General features: G+C 37.2%; 1 protein-coding gene across 3 annotated transcripts in view; it reads right to left on the bottom strand.

Annotated features, from left to right (window-relative positions):
* Window positions 1-2,588: 2,588 nt before the first annotated feature.
* Window positions 2,589-15,125, bottom strand: part of LOC123595961 (spermatogenesis- and oogenesis-specific basic helix-loop-helix-containing protein 2-like) — a 53,830-nt gene continuing 41,293 nt past the window's right edge. For 2 of the 3 annotated variants that reach the window (XM_045474004.1, XM_045473985.1), the window contains 5 exons: window positions 10,900-11,047; window positions 10,674-10,762; window positions 9,879-10,000; window positions 4,682-4,938; window positions 3,343-3,844 (listed from right to left, as the gene is read on the bottom strand). In XM_045474004.1, coding sequence (XP_045329960.1) covers window positions 3,785-3,844; window positions 4,682-4,938; window positions 9,879-10,000; window positions 10,674-10,762; window positions 10,900-11,047 — 676 coding nt within the window. In that variant the 3' untranslated portion in view covers window positions 3,343-3,784. Of the gene's footprint in view, window positions 3,205-3,342; window positions 3,845-4,681; window positions 4,939-9,878; window positions 10,001-10,673; window positions 10,763-10,899; window positions 11,048-15,125 lie in introns of those variants that run through there. The other variant, XM_045473996.1, reaches the window with a different exon arrangement.

Raw genomic sequence — 15,125 nt, forward strand, 5'->3', positions numbered from 1 at the left:
CATGACCTGAGCCAAAAACCAAGAGTTGGATGCTCAACAGACTGAGCCACCCAGGTGCCCCAGATGTTACTACCTTCAAAAGCCTCCCATGAGTCCCCTGAATGGTTGTGTGATGCTTGTAGGTACCCAGTAATACTTCATATTTTCTCCTGTCACGGCACTCACCAAACTCCACCATAATTCTGTTTTACCTCTCTCCCAACAGATTCCCAGCTCTTGGATATAGAAGGTAAAATTTAAAAAAAAAAAAAAAAAAAAAAAAGGCTAAAACGATGCCTCTCAAATAAATAGTTGCTGAAGAAATTAATAAATGACTGAAGAACTTCTGAGTTATTCAACATTTGAGTGTTCTCCTTTAAACATACAACAGTTGTGTTTATGAACATTACCAATTACTGTCATTTCTGCCCTGTTGGGAGACCATCTAACTCTATGTTAGAAGAGTGTGATGAGGGGAAGAAAATAGGTGTAAACAGACTGATACACTATTGATGAAAACTACACAGTGATGGCTAAACATCAATTTTCATTCTTCCATCTGTCTTGGCTTCAGAGGGGTTCCTAAGTTGACTATGTCTCTTGCTTTCCTTTCTCATAGTCATTGTCTAATTTCAGACCGTTACACCTCCTGGCTCCACGTTCACACAGGTATCCATCCAAGCACCTGTGCATCCATCCATCCATCCAACTAGCGAGATGGCTGACACTGAGGATATAGAAATGAGTAAGGCTAAATTCTCCTCAAGAAGAAGTCTAGGGGCACCTGGGTGGCTCAGTTGGTTAAGCATCTGACTCTTGATTTTGGCTCAGGTCATGATCCCACGATTCATGGGTTCGAGCCCTGCGTTGGTCTCTGTGCTGACAGTGCAGAGCCTGCTTGGGATTCTCTCTCTCCCTCTCTTCCCCTCCCCTGCTCGTGTGCTCTTTCTCTCACTCTCTCTCAAAATAAATAAACTTAAAAAAAAATCCACTGCTGGGGTGCCTGGTGGCTCTGTGGGTTAAGTGTCCAACTCTTGATTTCGACTCACATGATCTCATGGTTCACGAGTTCAAGCCCCACGTTGGGCTCTGTGTTGACAGTGCAGAGCCTGCTTGGGATTCTCTCTTTCCTTCTCACTCTGCCACTCCCCCACTTGCTTTCTATCTCTCTGTCTCTCAAAATAAACCCTAAAAAAAAAAAAAAAAGAAAAGAAAAAGTCTAATAATTTGCCTGGGCCATAGGAAGGGCTCAATAAATGTTTGTTTCTGCCCCTACTTCCTGTTCAGACAGGGACAGTGACTGCTGTAACACCTGCAAGCTGTCACCTTTTCTAAGCAAACTCCTTGCACCTTTTTCATTGTAAAAATAACACTGCAACTGTCTCATGACCAGCCAACTTGATTTGACAAAGGAAAATCTGCTCCTTTTTTTATGGGCTCTTCCTTCCTTGGCTGAGAGCTGAACTTACTTGGAAGAGCACAATTTACTAAAAATGAAGCTCTAATATTAGAAATAAATTTGGGGGGTGCCTGGGTGGTTCAGTCGGTTAAGCCTCTGACTTCGGCCCAGGTCATGATCTCACGGTTCGTGGTTCGAGCCCCACATCGGGCTCTGTGCTGACAGCTCTCACCTGTAGCCTGCTTCAGATTCTGTGTCTCCCTCTCTCTCTGCCTCCCAGCCCCTGCTTGCGTGCTCTCTCTCTTGAAAATAAGTAAACATTAAAAAAATTAAGAAAAATAATATTCTTTAAAAAAAAAAAGAAACAAATTTGGACACCTGCATGAAGTTCAGGATCATGGGAAGCAGTCATGGAAAAAACAGAGCTTTAACAATGGATCAGATAGCCTTGCTCTTCATGTTGAAAGGAAAGGGGGACTGAGAGCGGCCAGGAGCCAGGATATACTCTCCAGGTCTTCTGTTGAGTTCGCAGCGACAGGCTGTCTCTCATGATCCACATGTGCACCTAGGAAATCCTCATGTGGAGCAAAAGTCCTAGTAACGATTAAGACCAGTTGTGAACATAGGAAGTGGCCACAAGTACCCAAAATACCTCAACAGGTTCTCTTACAGTATCGAAGCAATCACTCCTAAAAGCCAGAGTATAAAGAGTCAAGCACACATTTGTAATAATAAGCATAGAATCTTAGTTGGAAACTTGTAGTTCCTTTATAAAGATAAAGGTGGTCAAATATCTACAGGTTCCATTATCATGGCATCCTCAAGGAAAAGTTATACAATTTAACATGAAAATTAGGCTATGCCTAAAGTAATTTTTAAACTTCTCAAAAATCTAGTAAAATTAAATTCCCTATATTGTACTACTAAAAAAGGGAACGCATATTTATTAAACAAAACAAAAACAGACTACCATTTTCAAGGTGAACACTGAATATTTTCTTTAACAATAAAACTTATTATATGTGTAAGAACATTTCAGTGAAATATAAAACAAATATTTTTCTCCCCTTATTTTCAGCAGTTTTTTTCTAATTCGTCTTTTCTAATATCAGTAGGGAGGAAGAGATGAATAACAAAGAAAGTCTGTAGCTGAAGATCCAGAAAGAAAAATCTACCTATTAGCTATCATTTCACTCAAGGGATTACAAAATGCAAAAACAAACACATCAATTTATTCATTAGGAGTCAAGTGAGGAGATAAACACCACTGTTGAACCGAGAGATCTTAGTTTGGATGGTGCATAATGGAGGAAGCTCTCTAAGATGTCAAATCTAGAAAGATACCACCTAGAAATGAGTGACAGTTATTCACAGTGATACTAAAAATAGGAATCGGGTTGTAACATCTATACTCAGTGAGGCTGGAGTATCAAAGCACCTCCCTCATCTTACCAATTTATCCAGTGTACCTGGACCTTCTTTGTAGCGGGTCAAAAATTGTGGAATATTTTTTGAGGAGGAGAAAAAAAAAAAAAAGAAGTCTAGGTCACCAGGCCATCTGTTCTTGTAGTGCTCTGGCTGGGGAGATCCAAGTATATCTGAGGTTAAGTGAAAGCGAGTGGCTAGCACTCTTGCTATCTATCTGCAGAAGCTTTTAGCACATTTATCAGAAGCCATACAGTGCAAACTCTTTTGATATTAGGTCTCTGGGTGTAGCTTTCAAGATCATTCTTTGTTCCATTCTTCCTTTATTGTCAAACTGTACCCAACAGGTGGTCTAGAGTGTGAATTTCAAACATGTGCTATTAATATGCCCAAAACTGTTGCTGCAAAGGGGAAAGAAAACCACATTAATTGAATCTTGGCCTGTTTTTACTCATAATGTCACAAATATATTTTCTATGTCCTAAAGCAATACGAAATGATTCATAAAACCATGTGAAATCTTTAGGTGAATAAACCCATTAAAATATGTATTATTTATTGCTATTAAAAGTAATTATTAGCTTACAGCAATTCTCCACCAAAAACTACACACAAAGTAAAGGTCAACATTAAAAAAATAATAATGTTACAATCTCTTTTTCATTTACCCCGTTTCCTGTCGGTAGACTGATGATCATTAGCAAAAGTATTATATATGTAAATAATTCATATTTCAAAATTTCTTTGTAAGTATCTTTAAAATATTTTTCCCATAAATTTTTTTTGGGTAGGTCACTATTATTCCCATTTTATAGATGCCATATGGAAATAATAATAGCACCTACCTCAAAGTATTGTTTCAGAGATTCATTAGATCATCCACATTAAGTACACAGAGTATGTGGCAGATTACTTATTGAGTGCTCAAAACATGTTAGCTATTATTAATATGCAAAAGTATTAGCAACTATATTAAGGTTATCAGGAGTCCATTGAAAGCAGGCCAGGCTGGTTTGGGTCTTCATCTAAAACGGGACAGTTCTTCCAAAAAATAAAGATACCATTGTTTATATAACTAACTAGAATTTAAATGAAAACTTGAAACATTAAAAAAAAAAGATACCACTGTTTATATCCATCTGCCTAGAATGCTTTTCCCCTCCTCACTCCCAACTCCTGACCTCTCTACTGGGCTAATTCTTATCCTTCAGATCTCAGCTTAGATAGTACTTCTTCCAGGGGTGAGCAGTCACTAACCTCTCCCAAATCTAGATTATACTATATATACTAGGGTCCTCCTCCTACATGCCCCAACGTGGATCACAATTGCCTGCTTCTATGCTTCCCTATGACACTCAGGCAGGGATCGTGTCTATCTATACACTACATTCTTGGTGCTTAGCACAATGCTAGAACAGAGTGGATACTCAATAAATATCTGTGATATGAGGACATCTGGGATCTCAAATCAGCCTGGTTTATGTTGGCTGAACAGGTTTTCCTTTAGCCTGATTGACTACTACCAGCCAATGAGATAAAGCAGCAGACAGTTGGCGGGGGTGATGGGGGTGGTTGAGGATGAGGCTGGTGAAATGGGATGTGGCATCATAGAAGCAGAGGGGCTGAAGGGAGGGGCTCTAGAGGAAACAGGTCCCATCTGGCCACTTAAGGTCACACCAGCAGCATCACATTCAGATTCACTAATTCTGGATATCTAGATATCAGTCCTGCAGCATGGGGAACGAGAGCCTGGGTTAAGTGCACCTGGCCCCAGTCTAAGAGACTTCTGACCAGAGTATTAATAACAAAATGCAAGCTAGGGGCCCTGAGAGCTGGAATGAAAGAATCCAATCTGATCCAAGACCCCAGAAGACTTACCAGACAGTTGGGATGTGTTGAGCACGTCTGGCCCAGCACAGAATTGTAGTGCTGAGGAAGAAACTTTGAGACTTTGGGCACAGCTGATGGAAAGTGAACTGAAATGTTCTGATTTGTTACAGCAGCTGCATCATAGGAAGGGACAACTTTAGAATAGTATCTGACAGCATGGAAGGAATTAAGAGAGAGAGCATTGCTGGGAATTCGAGTTTTATACATATCACCAATTGCATTCTCTGAAGTGGAGCTGGACTGACCTTTAATAAAAAAGAAAACAAATATCCATCAGTATTCACAACTCTGTAACTTGGAACCACTGTATTTGAAATAAAAGTCCTCTATGTCGTTCCCTCCTGTTACAAATTTATACTACTCTTATACTCAAATGCTGATGGAAAAACACAGCGGACTTTTTAGTATGACGGTGCAATACACGTACTGTAAATTAGTGTTTGTGTGTCATCAGAAGACAGATTTTAGAGGAGCATCAGATCTCTGTGACTGTGTGTGTGTGTGTGTGTGTGTGTGTGTGTGTGTGTCTTTCATAGTAATCAAAATGAACCTGAAGAAGCATGAAAGAATGTTGGAAAGTTGAACTCTATTCAAGCACAAATTAAGTGTGGTTGATTTTATATCAATGAAATGGGTTGTATAATCATATATCTATGGTCTGTACAGTAACTAGAAGGCAGAAAAAAATTTTTAAATATATCATGAGGGGTGCCTAGGGCCTAGGTAGCTTAGTCAATTGAGTGTCTGACTCTTGATTTCACGCAAGTCATGATCCCAGGAATGTGGAATCGAGCCCCACGTCGGGCTCCGCACTGAAAGCACACAGAGGCTGTTTGAGATTTTCTCTCTCCCTCTCCCTCCTCACACATGCATGCACTCTCCCTCTCCCTCAAAAACAGAAACAAACTATACATATATATATATATACACACACACACACACACACACATACACACACACACACACACACACATATATAATATTAATAACATAATCTGAAGTAACACTGTGAATACCTATCTTCTTTTGGATATTAGTAGTAAAGAAAATAAAGAAATTTTATGTCTACTTTACATACAAATGTATCTAGAATATTTGTGAAAAATCATTTCAGCAGATATGTACAAAGATTTATGGAAAGGACAGGTAAAGGTTACCTAATAAAATCTAAACACTGAACTCAATCAGTACTTCTGTGTTACACAGGTCAGATGTTAGCAGACACCTGGTGACCTTGGGTGGTAATTTCATTTCTACAGCCTTCAATTTACTGACCTATGTGGTGAAAGTGACATTGGAAGACTTAACTGATTTCAACTGTTCCAATCCTCTTTCAAAAATAATTTGGCAACATGCATTATGACCTATATATGTGCTCACATTTTCAAACTCATTCATCACACACTCCCAGGTAGCTACCCCAAGGAAAAGTTCAAAATATAGGAAAATCTATGTATGGGGAAATATTTCCTATCATATTGTACACAGAATCACTCTCCCCACAAAACTACAAACACTAAATGTAGCAGTTGGAGGATGGCTAAGAAAATCTTCTATAAATTATTTGATAAGCCATTAAATGGTGGTATGAGGCACACAATAAAAAATTAAAGTATATTGGACATAATGTTAAGTAAAAGACACAGGCAACAAAACTGGATGTCCAATATGATTACTGCTGTAGAAAAATATACATAGAAAAAGACTTGAAGGAAATACATTAAAAATGAACAGCTATTATCTTAGCTGGGCTAGTTAAGGACTAATATTGCTTTCCAAGCGGAAAAATGTATATAAATAAAATTAAAATGGAGGTTCTGACTCAACGACCTTCAGGTCTTCCCCAGTCTGAACATGGCATAAAGTCCACAGTCCTAGTATATTTGTGTCTTCCCAAGAGCAGCTGCTTCATGTGATACAACACCAAGAGATGTTGGGGCACAGAGAGGCTTGAACTCACCACCATGTAAACAGTAGTTCAGAGTTTCTGCAGAGTATAAACACTGAGAATGCAGAAGTAAGTACTGTATGTTCAAAAGGTAACACTGACAGGCATATGCCTGTGGTCTGACCTCTATCTGATTTAATCTGGGCTGATTTAATCATTCTGGGTGATATTCAGCCACAACTACTTTAAGTAGATTAACTGTGGCTCATGGCTACTTTTTTTTTTCTATTTTCTTCTCCTCTCCCCTAAGTCAGGGGGAAAGTCTGAATTGACTAATAAAACACCCTGAATCTTGTTTGATTATATGAACAAAGAGGACTGTATGCTATTTTGGGTCTCCTTCTCTTTTGACTTTAGACACCATCCCTAGTAACATCATTTATTCCTGCAGCTTTTACCATGTCCTCATAATATGCACAGTACCTCTACAACAGCATTTAAAGTACTACAGGAATTCTATTTTGCTACTGTGACCCTCTCCCCTACTCATTTGCCAGCTCCCTAAGAACAAGAGCTGCACCTTGTTCGTCTTTGAGCCCCCATCTTTCAAGCAGGGACATTTAAGCTGAGAACTAAGGGATGAACTGGGAGTCCCCCAGGTAGAGTATGGAAAGGACATCCCCAGCACAGGGAAGGTACTGAATTAAGTGAGTGGAATCCCTTCAAGGAAGTCAGCAGAAGGGTGACCTCAGACTCAGGCACTGAAGAGACAGGTCCAGGTGTCCTGTCATCTAGCATCTAACATGCAGATTAGGAGCTCAGTACCTTACTGACTTCTCAGTGAAGAGTCACTTTCAGGAATAAAAAAGTCACAAACTGGTAGCTGTATTTTTTTTACTCTGGCTCCGCTTTTTTCCATCTTCTTATTTCTACAAGTACATTGGCATGCCTTGACATTATAACACAAATAACAAAAATGCCTCACAGTGGGTAAATACTTTTTTCACAAAGAATATTCATATAATGAAGGTTTCTTGAGCACCTACTGTATGCTGGTCATTGCACTAGGTACTAGAAATACAGCAATGAACAAAATAAGCAAAGAAAAAAAAATGTCCGTGTCTTCATGGAGTTGATACTCTAGTGGGAGGTAACAGGCAATGAGAACATATGCAAATAAATAATATTAGAAAGTAATAAGTGCTATGAAGAAAAATACAGCAGAGAAAGTGGATAAGAAGTCTCATGCTTTAAAAAAAGAAAGAAAAGAAGAGGAAAGAAAAGAAAAGAAAAGAAAAGAAAAGAAAAGAAAAGAAAAGAAAAGAAAAGAAAAGAAAAAAGAAAAGGAAAGGAAAGGAAAGGAAAGGAAAGGAAAGGAAAGGAAAGGAAAGGAAAGGAAAGGAAAGTCCATGCATTATATAATGCTGGGAAGTATACAATTTTAATAGGTGGTTGAGACTTACTGAGAAGGAGACAATTAAGCAAAGATATGAAGAAGGTAAGTAAGTTAATATGTTAAATCCTCACAACATAGTTATTATGCAATTAATCTGAGTATCTCCCTTTCCTTTAGATTCTATTCATGTAATAAAGTCACTAATGTGCTTATCATCTATCAGTAAGGTAAGCTTTCTACTGGATAGCCACATGCAAAAGAATGAAACTGGAGGCCTAATTTACACCATTCACATAAATTAGCTCAAAATAGATTAAACACTTAAACATAAAATCTGAAACCATAAAACTCCTAGAAGAAAACAGGGAGTAAGCTCCTTGACATTGGTCTTGGCAATGATTTTTTGTATTTGACACCAAAAGCAAAGGTAACAAAAACAAAAATAAACATGTGGGACTATATCAAACCAAAAACCTCTGCACAGCAAAGAAAATCATCAACCAAATGAACAGGAAACCTATGAGAAGGGAGAAAACCTTTGCAAGTCACATACCTGATAAGAGATTAATATCCAAAATATATAAAGAACTCATACAACTCAACAGCAAAGAAATGAACTGATTTAAATATGGGCAGAGGATCTAAATAGGCGTTTTTCCAAGAAAGACACACAAATGGCCAATGAGTACATGAAAAGATGCTCAATATGACTAATCATCAGGGAAATGTAACTCAGAAGCACAAGGAGAGATTACCTCATACCCATTAGAATGGCTAGTATCAAAAAGAAGAAATAACACGTGTTGGCGATGATCTGTACTCGTGCACTGTTGGTGGGAATGTATATTGGTGCAGCCACTAAAAACAGTACAGAAGTTCCTCAAAAAAATTAAAATAGTATTACCATATGGTCCAGCAATCCCATCTCTGGGTATTTATCCAAAGAAAATGAAAATACTAACTCAAAAAGATGGAAGCACCCCTATATTTATTGCAGCATTATTCACAGGAGCCAAGAACAACCTAAGTATCCATTGATGGATAAATAAAAAAAATGTGATAGATAAGAGATATATAGACACACACACACACAGGCAAGCACACACGCACACATACACTGGAATATTATTCAACTGTGAAAAAGAATGAAATCCTAAAAAAAAAAAAAAAATGAAATCTTGCCATTTGTAACAATATAGATCGACCTTGAGGGCATTATGTTTTGTGAAATAAGTCAGAGAATGACAAATACTGTACGATCCCACTTATACACAGAATCTCAAAAAACAAACATAAAAATTGAGCTCATAGATAGAGAGAACAGACAGGTGGTTTCCAGATATGATGGCTGAGGAGTGGATGAAATGAGTGAAGGTAGCCAAAAGGCATAAAATTTTCAGTTATAAAATAAATAAGTCATGGGGATACATGTACAACATGGTGACTATAATTAATACTACTATATTACACATTTGAAAGTTGCTAAGCAACCAGATCTTAAAAGTTCACAAGAAAAAATATTGTAATTTTGTTGACAGATGTTAAGCAGACTTATTGTGATGATCATTTCACAATGTGTACAAATAACAAATCATTATAACATTATAACATATCATCACCTGATATAATGTCTTATGTCAATTACACCTCATTTTAAAAAAAAAAGATGAGCTTTCTGGTAACAATGGTCAATTTGAGCCCAATTTCTGGGACAACACCATATAAATGCTTGTAGCCATCTTGTGTACTTCAAGCAGACAATACCAAAAGGACTCATGGTGTAATCTTCTAGCCACACTCCTTTCCCTGGTTATGGCAATGAATGCATAGAAGCACAGGGGTGCACAGGACACCCACATAACCCAAGCATACAACCGCACAGGGCATCAGGCAGAGCTCACCTCTCACAGCTTCATCCAAGGAGCCCCCTGAGGCAGGAACAGAGTACACATTCACACACTGATTAGCCAGGAATCTGATCCCTCTCACAGGTGAATAGGTGCTTGTCAATACACCATTTTCCCTTAAAAGGATAGAAAAAAAAAAAGAAAACACCTTATACAATTCCCAAGGAAGACAACATGAACATTGCTGAGTTCAATTCCTCCCTCTATCATTCAAGTTCTAACTTGACAGAGACAAATTATACATTATTTAGGCATATGAACAAATTGGTGAACAGGACTCATGATGATAGTTTCGTATGTAGAGGAATGATTTGCTTTATAGTTTTTCTTTGTTTATACATTCTAATAAATTTAAATACAGAAGCATTCATTTGGCATGTCACATTTTGTACCAGCAAATTTTTTTTAAAACTCCCAACTGAAATAGGGCTGGACTGCTCCAGGGTCCATGATCTCCTACTGGGGAATGGCAGAATGCATCCTGCCTCTCTGTTGGTCTGCCAGTCATGACCGTCACTACTGATAAAGCCTTATTTTATGATCTTCAGAATTAACAAAACAAGAAATAAGAGTGAGTCAAATGATGAGAAGGTCGTGGGCCTGAGAATATTACATATTTTATCACTGTGACTAAATGATACAGATTGGCAATGGGAGAAGTTCATGGATTCTTCATAAATACCTGAGTTTTCATTATGGGTGAGTTCACTGCCTGTCACAATACTTCTAGCATTAGCACTGTAGAAAAATAACAAGCCAACTGCCAATTTACAAGAGCCCTCGTCATACCTTTGTGCCATGATTGGGCCTGGGAGGGATGGCTGGATGGACACTTGTTTCTTACAAAACCTCATATTGTTCTGAAGTACTTCCGTGATCTGAGAGACAGAGAGACATTTATTTAGATATTTTTTCATGTATACAAATACACATACATTTCCAATTATAAAAAACAAAACTGGAGCTTTAAAGCACGGTCTATGAGGATAAAATTCAAGGGCTGAGAATCAAATACCTGGCCCATAATGGCTGGAGGGATTTTCTCCCGGACGTACTTCACATAATCAACTGTTGCCTCAAGAATTGAAGCCGCATCATTCTTTCTCCCCTTTATATATGGCAACAGAGTACGCAGCTGCTCACAGCAATACTTGATTCGTTCTCTGAGCAGAGAATTGTAATAAATGAGGAATAATTAGTTTCATTTTCTTTCTTGTACAACAAGGACAAACAGTCCTTCCTTCTGGGTCTGTTAACAGAGGAACTGCCTCCCTCCCTATCTAGTCTCTGTTTCACAGAAAGGCCATGTCCCCGTAAGCCAGCAGCCGCCATAGCCCCTGGAAGCACAACTTCCTGGGGCGTCTGTTCACGCTGCTGCCCAGTACAATGTTCGTGCTGACCGCAACCCCAGTTCACTTGCCCCGGGCCTGCTGCAGTGTGCAGGATGAGCCTGCCTATGGAAACCCCCTCAGAGGAGGGAGTGGAATGCTACACATAAGTCCTTTTGTACTTCACACTAGAAGACTAGCAGACAAAGAACAGTCAGGAGATGTTTCATGTCACTGTGACCTGAACCACATTGTCAACAACGGATCAATTAGTATCTTGTAATTACATGGGCTTTACATGTAACTCTGTGTTCTGAGCCAAAGGAAAATCAGAAGGCTGCTTTCTTCAAATAAAGTAGGTATGAACAGAACAAATAAACCAATATGCAAATGAGAACATCATTCAGGCTAGTATCAGAAAGAAACTCACCTAAGTCTTTCATGGTTCGGAAGGGAAATGCATAGGAAATATAAATCCAGGCTTTTGATCTAAGCCTTTGGTACTTCTATTTATGCATATATTCATTTAATAAACATTATTAAGCACCTGTTTTATGCTGAATAGCAAGCACCTTGACATATATAGGGTCAAACGCTGGCTCTGACAATTACCAGACCTTTGGCAAATCACCAAACCTTTCTGAACCTCAAATTGATATATAGCCTGTGAATAACTCAAATATTCTAGATCAGCAGCATTTTAATTGGACTTTGATCAGTACTGACAGTTCTCTAGAGGTGTCTCAGGGACTATTCTAGAAAAAAAAGGATAAAAAAAAATCAACAATTTGACCATGTACACAAAGGCTTGAAGCTTTTCAGAACAAACTTTTTGCAAGATGATATGCATTATAGCAGTATATCAGTAAGCTATTAAAAAAACAATCTAAACACAACAATAGGTGGACACTTAAGTAAGCTATAGCTTACTAACTCAGTAGAATATTATCTGGCAGTAGAAATGAAATGCTATAAATCTTATGGGAAAAAATAGGATATTTTAGAAGATACAACTATAAAATATAAGGCAGTATATAAAATATGATCAAAGACATTAAACAAAGTAAAAATAAAGCACAGGAAAAGATTTGAAAGTGAAACCATCAAGTCATAGTTATTTCTGGATGGTTGGGCTATGGAAAATATTATTTCTTCCTTTTATTTTTTACATTTCCCAAATATTTTTGCCAGGTACAAGCTACTTTTACACTAACAAATCCTATAAGATATTCTTTCCAATATTCGTTAGGAAAATGTTCAAACACACAGAAAGACTGAAAGAACTTAGAATCTAAATTCTTACAAGTTGAAAAATTAAGAATTTGTACAAAGAACATATATATGCTTCACCCACCTAGAATCTACAATGAATGTTTACTGTTTTCACTTTGTCACATATGAATCATCGCACTGGCCATACCTCAATCTATTTTATTATACTGAAGAATTTCAAAATAAGTTGTAAACTTAAGACACTAAACTCTTAAACATATCATTAGCTAGAGTTCAATTATTTTATTTTCAAATAAAAGTTACATAAAATTAAAAAATACACAAACCTTAAGTGTACCATTCTATGAGTTTTGAAAAACGCACAAAACTATGTAACAAAAACCCTAATTATCATGATCACAACCCCAAAAAGTTCCTTATCTCATCCCTCAAAAGGGCCAACAACATTTCTGATATTTTTCCATCCCACATTAGTTTTGCCTGTCTTCGAACTTCATATAAATCAAAATCTACAGCATGCGCCATTTTATGTAAAATTTCTTTCACTCAGCATGTTTTTGAGATTTGTCCATGTGGCTGTTTATTATCAGTAGTTTGTTTCTCTTTATTGAGTAGTAGTATTCCATAGGATAAGTATGCCATAGCTTATTTATCCATTCTTTTACTGACGAACACTTTGGCTGTTTCCAGTTTTCGATCATTATGAATAAACCTGCTAGAACACTCTGTACATCTTTCTGTGAATGCATGTTTTTATTTCTCTGAGAACACATCTAAGAATAGAATTAATGGGTTAATTTTTTAAATTTATAAGAAACTGGAAGAACTTTTCCCAAAATAGTACCATTGTACATTCGCACTGTCAATGTATGAGAGTTCCTATTGTTCCAAATCCTTGACAACATTTAATACTGTCAGTAGTTTTAATTTTAGTATGTTGGCCTTTCTGAGCAATTTAGCATATTGTCAGTAGTTTTCATTTTAGCATTTTTGGTACATGGTAGTACCTCATGCTTTACTTGCATTTCCGTGACAAAAATAAATTACGTTGAGCACTTTTTCTGGTGTTTACTGGGCACTTGCATATCTTCCTTTGTGAAGTGTCTGTTCAAATATTTTATTTCCATTTTAATTGGATTGCAGGGCTTTTTGGTATTGCGTTGTAGGAGTTCTTTATCTTCTGTAATACCATATTTTTTTCTAGCATATTTGCTTTGCAAATATTTTCTCCCAGTCTATGGTTTGCCTATTTATTTTCTTAGTGGTGTGTTTTGATAGCTACTTTTAAATTTTGATGAGTCTAATTTATCTACTCTTTTATGGTTATTACTTTCTATGTCCTAAGGAACAACTGCCCAACCTCAGCTTGTGAAGACATTCTCCTATGCTTTCTTCTAGAACAGTAAGAGTTTAATGTCTTAAGTTTACAACTTACTTTGAAATTCTTCAGTATAATAAAATAGATTGATATATGGCCAGTGGGAGGATTCATATATGACAAACTGAAAACAGTTCTTCTAGAACTGTACTGTCCAATCCAATAGCCAGTAGACTGGTCTATAATGATTTACATAGCCATTAGTCTATATAAACTAGTTAAAGTTAAATAAAATTCAAATTCATTACCTGTTACAATAGACACATTTCAAATACTCAACAACTACATATGACTAGCAGCTCCTTTACTGGACAATGGATGCAGATATAGAGTATTCCTAACATTGCAGAAAGTTCTACTAAACAGTACTATTCTAAGTTTTAGCTTTATACTATAGTTCTATCTATGCTCCAACTTGAATTAATTTTTATACAATATAGTAAGAGATTAAGGTTCATTATTTTTCCATTTGGATATCCAGCTGTTCCAACGTCATTTATAAAAAAAGACTTTTGTTTCCCAGTAACTTTGCTGTGGTGATTCACTGAAAATCAAATGAACACAAATGTGTTGGTCTAGTGCTGGGATATTATGTTCCATTGATCTATTGGTCAATCTTTATGATAGTAACACACTGATTAACATACTGTATACTAAGTCTTGAATCAGATAGTTTAAGTCTTCCAGTTTTGTTGTACTTTTTCAAGACTGCTTTATTCTAAGTCCTTTTATGTTATAGGTCTTTTTCATTTTTAAATCTGATTATCAATTTTTTTAAATTTAAAACAATTTTTTTTATTTTTTTTTAATTTTTAAATTAAAAAAAATTTTTAACGTTTATTTATTTTTGAGAGAGACAGAGACAGAATGCGAGCAGGTTAGGGGCAGAGAAAGAGGGAGACACAGAATCCCAAGCAGGTCCAGGCTCTGAGCTGTCAGCACAGAGCCCGACATGGGGCTTGAACTCACAAGCCATGAGATCATGACCTGAGCCTAAGTCGGACGCTCAAACAACTTAGCCACCCAGGCGCCCCTAAAACAATTTTTTTAATGTTTATTTCTAAGAGAAAGAGAGAGAGAGCATGAGTGGGAGAGTGGAGAGAGAGGAGACACAGAATCTGAGGCAGGCTCCAGGCTCTGAGCTGTCAGCACAGAGCCCGACACAGGGCTTGAACTCCTAAATCGTGAGATCATGACCTCAGCTGAAGTCGGACGCTTAACTGACTGAGCTACCCAGGTGCCCCAGATTATCAATTTCTGTAAAAAAAAAAAAAAAAAAAAAAAAAAGCCTACTGGAATTAT

The sequence above is a fragment of the Leopardus geoffroyi genome, chromosome A1 (assembly GCF_018350155.1).
Source record: "Leopardus geoffroyi isolate Oge1 chromosome A1, O.geoffroyi_Oge1_pat1.0, whole genome shotgun sequence".
Lineage (NCBI taxonomy): Eukaryota > Metazoa > Chordata > Mammalia > Carnivora > Felidae > Leopardus > Leopardus geoffroyi.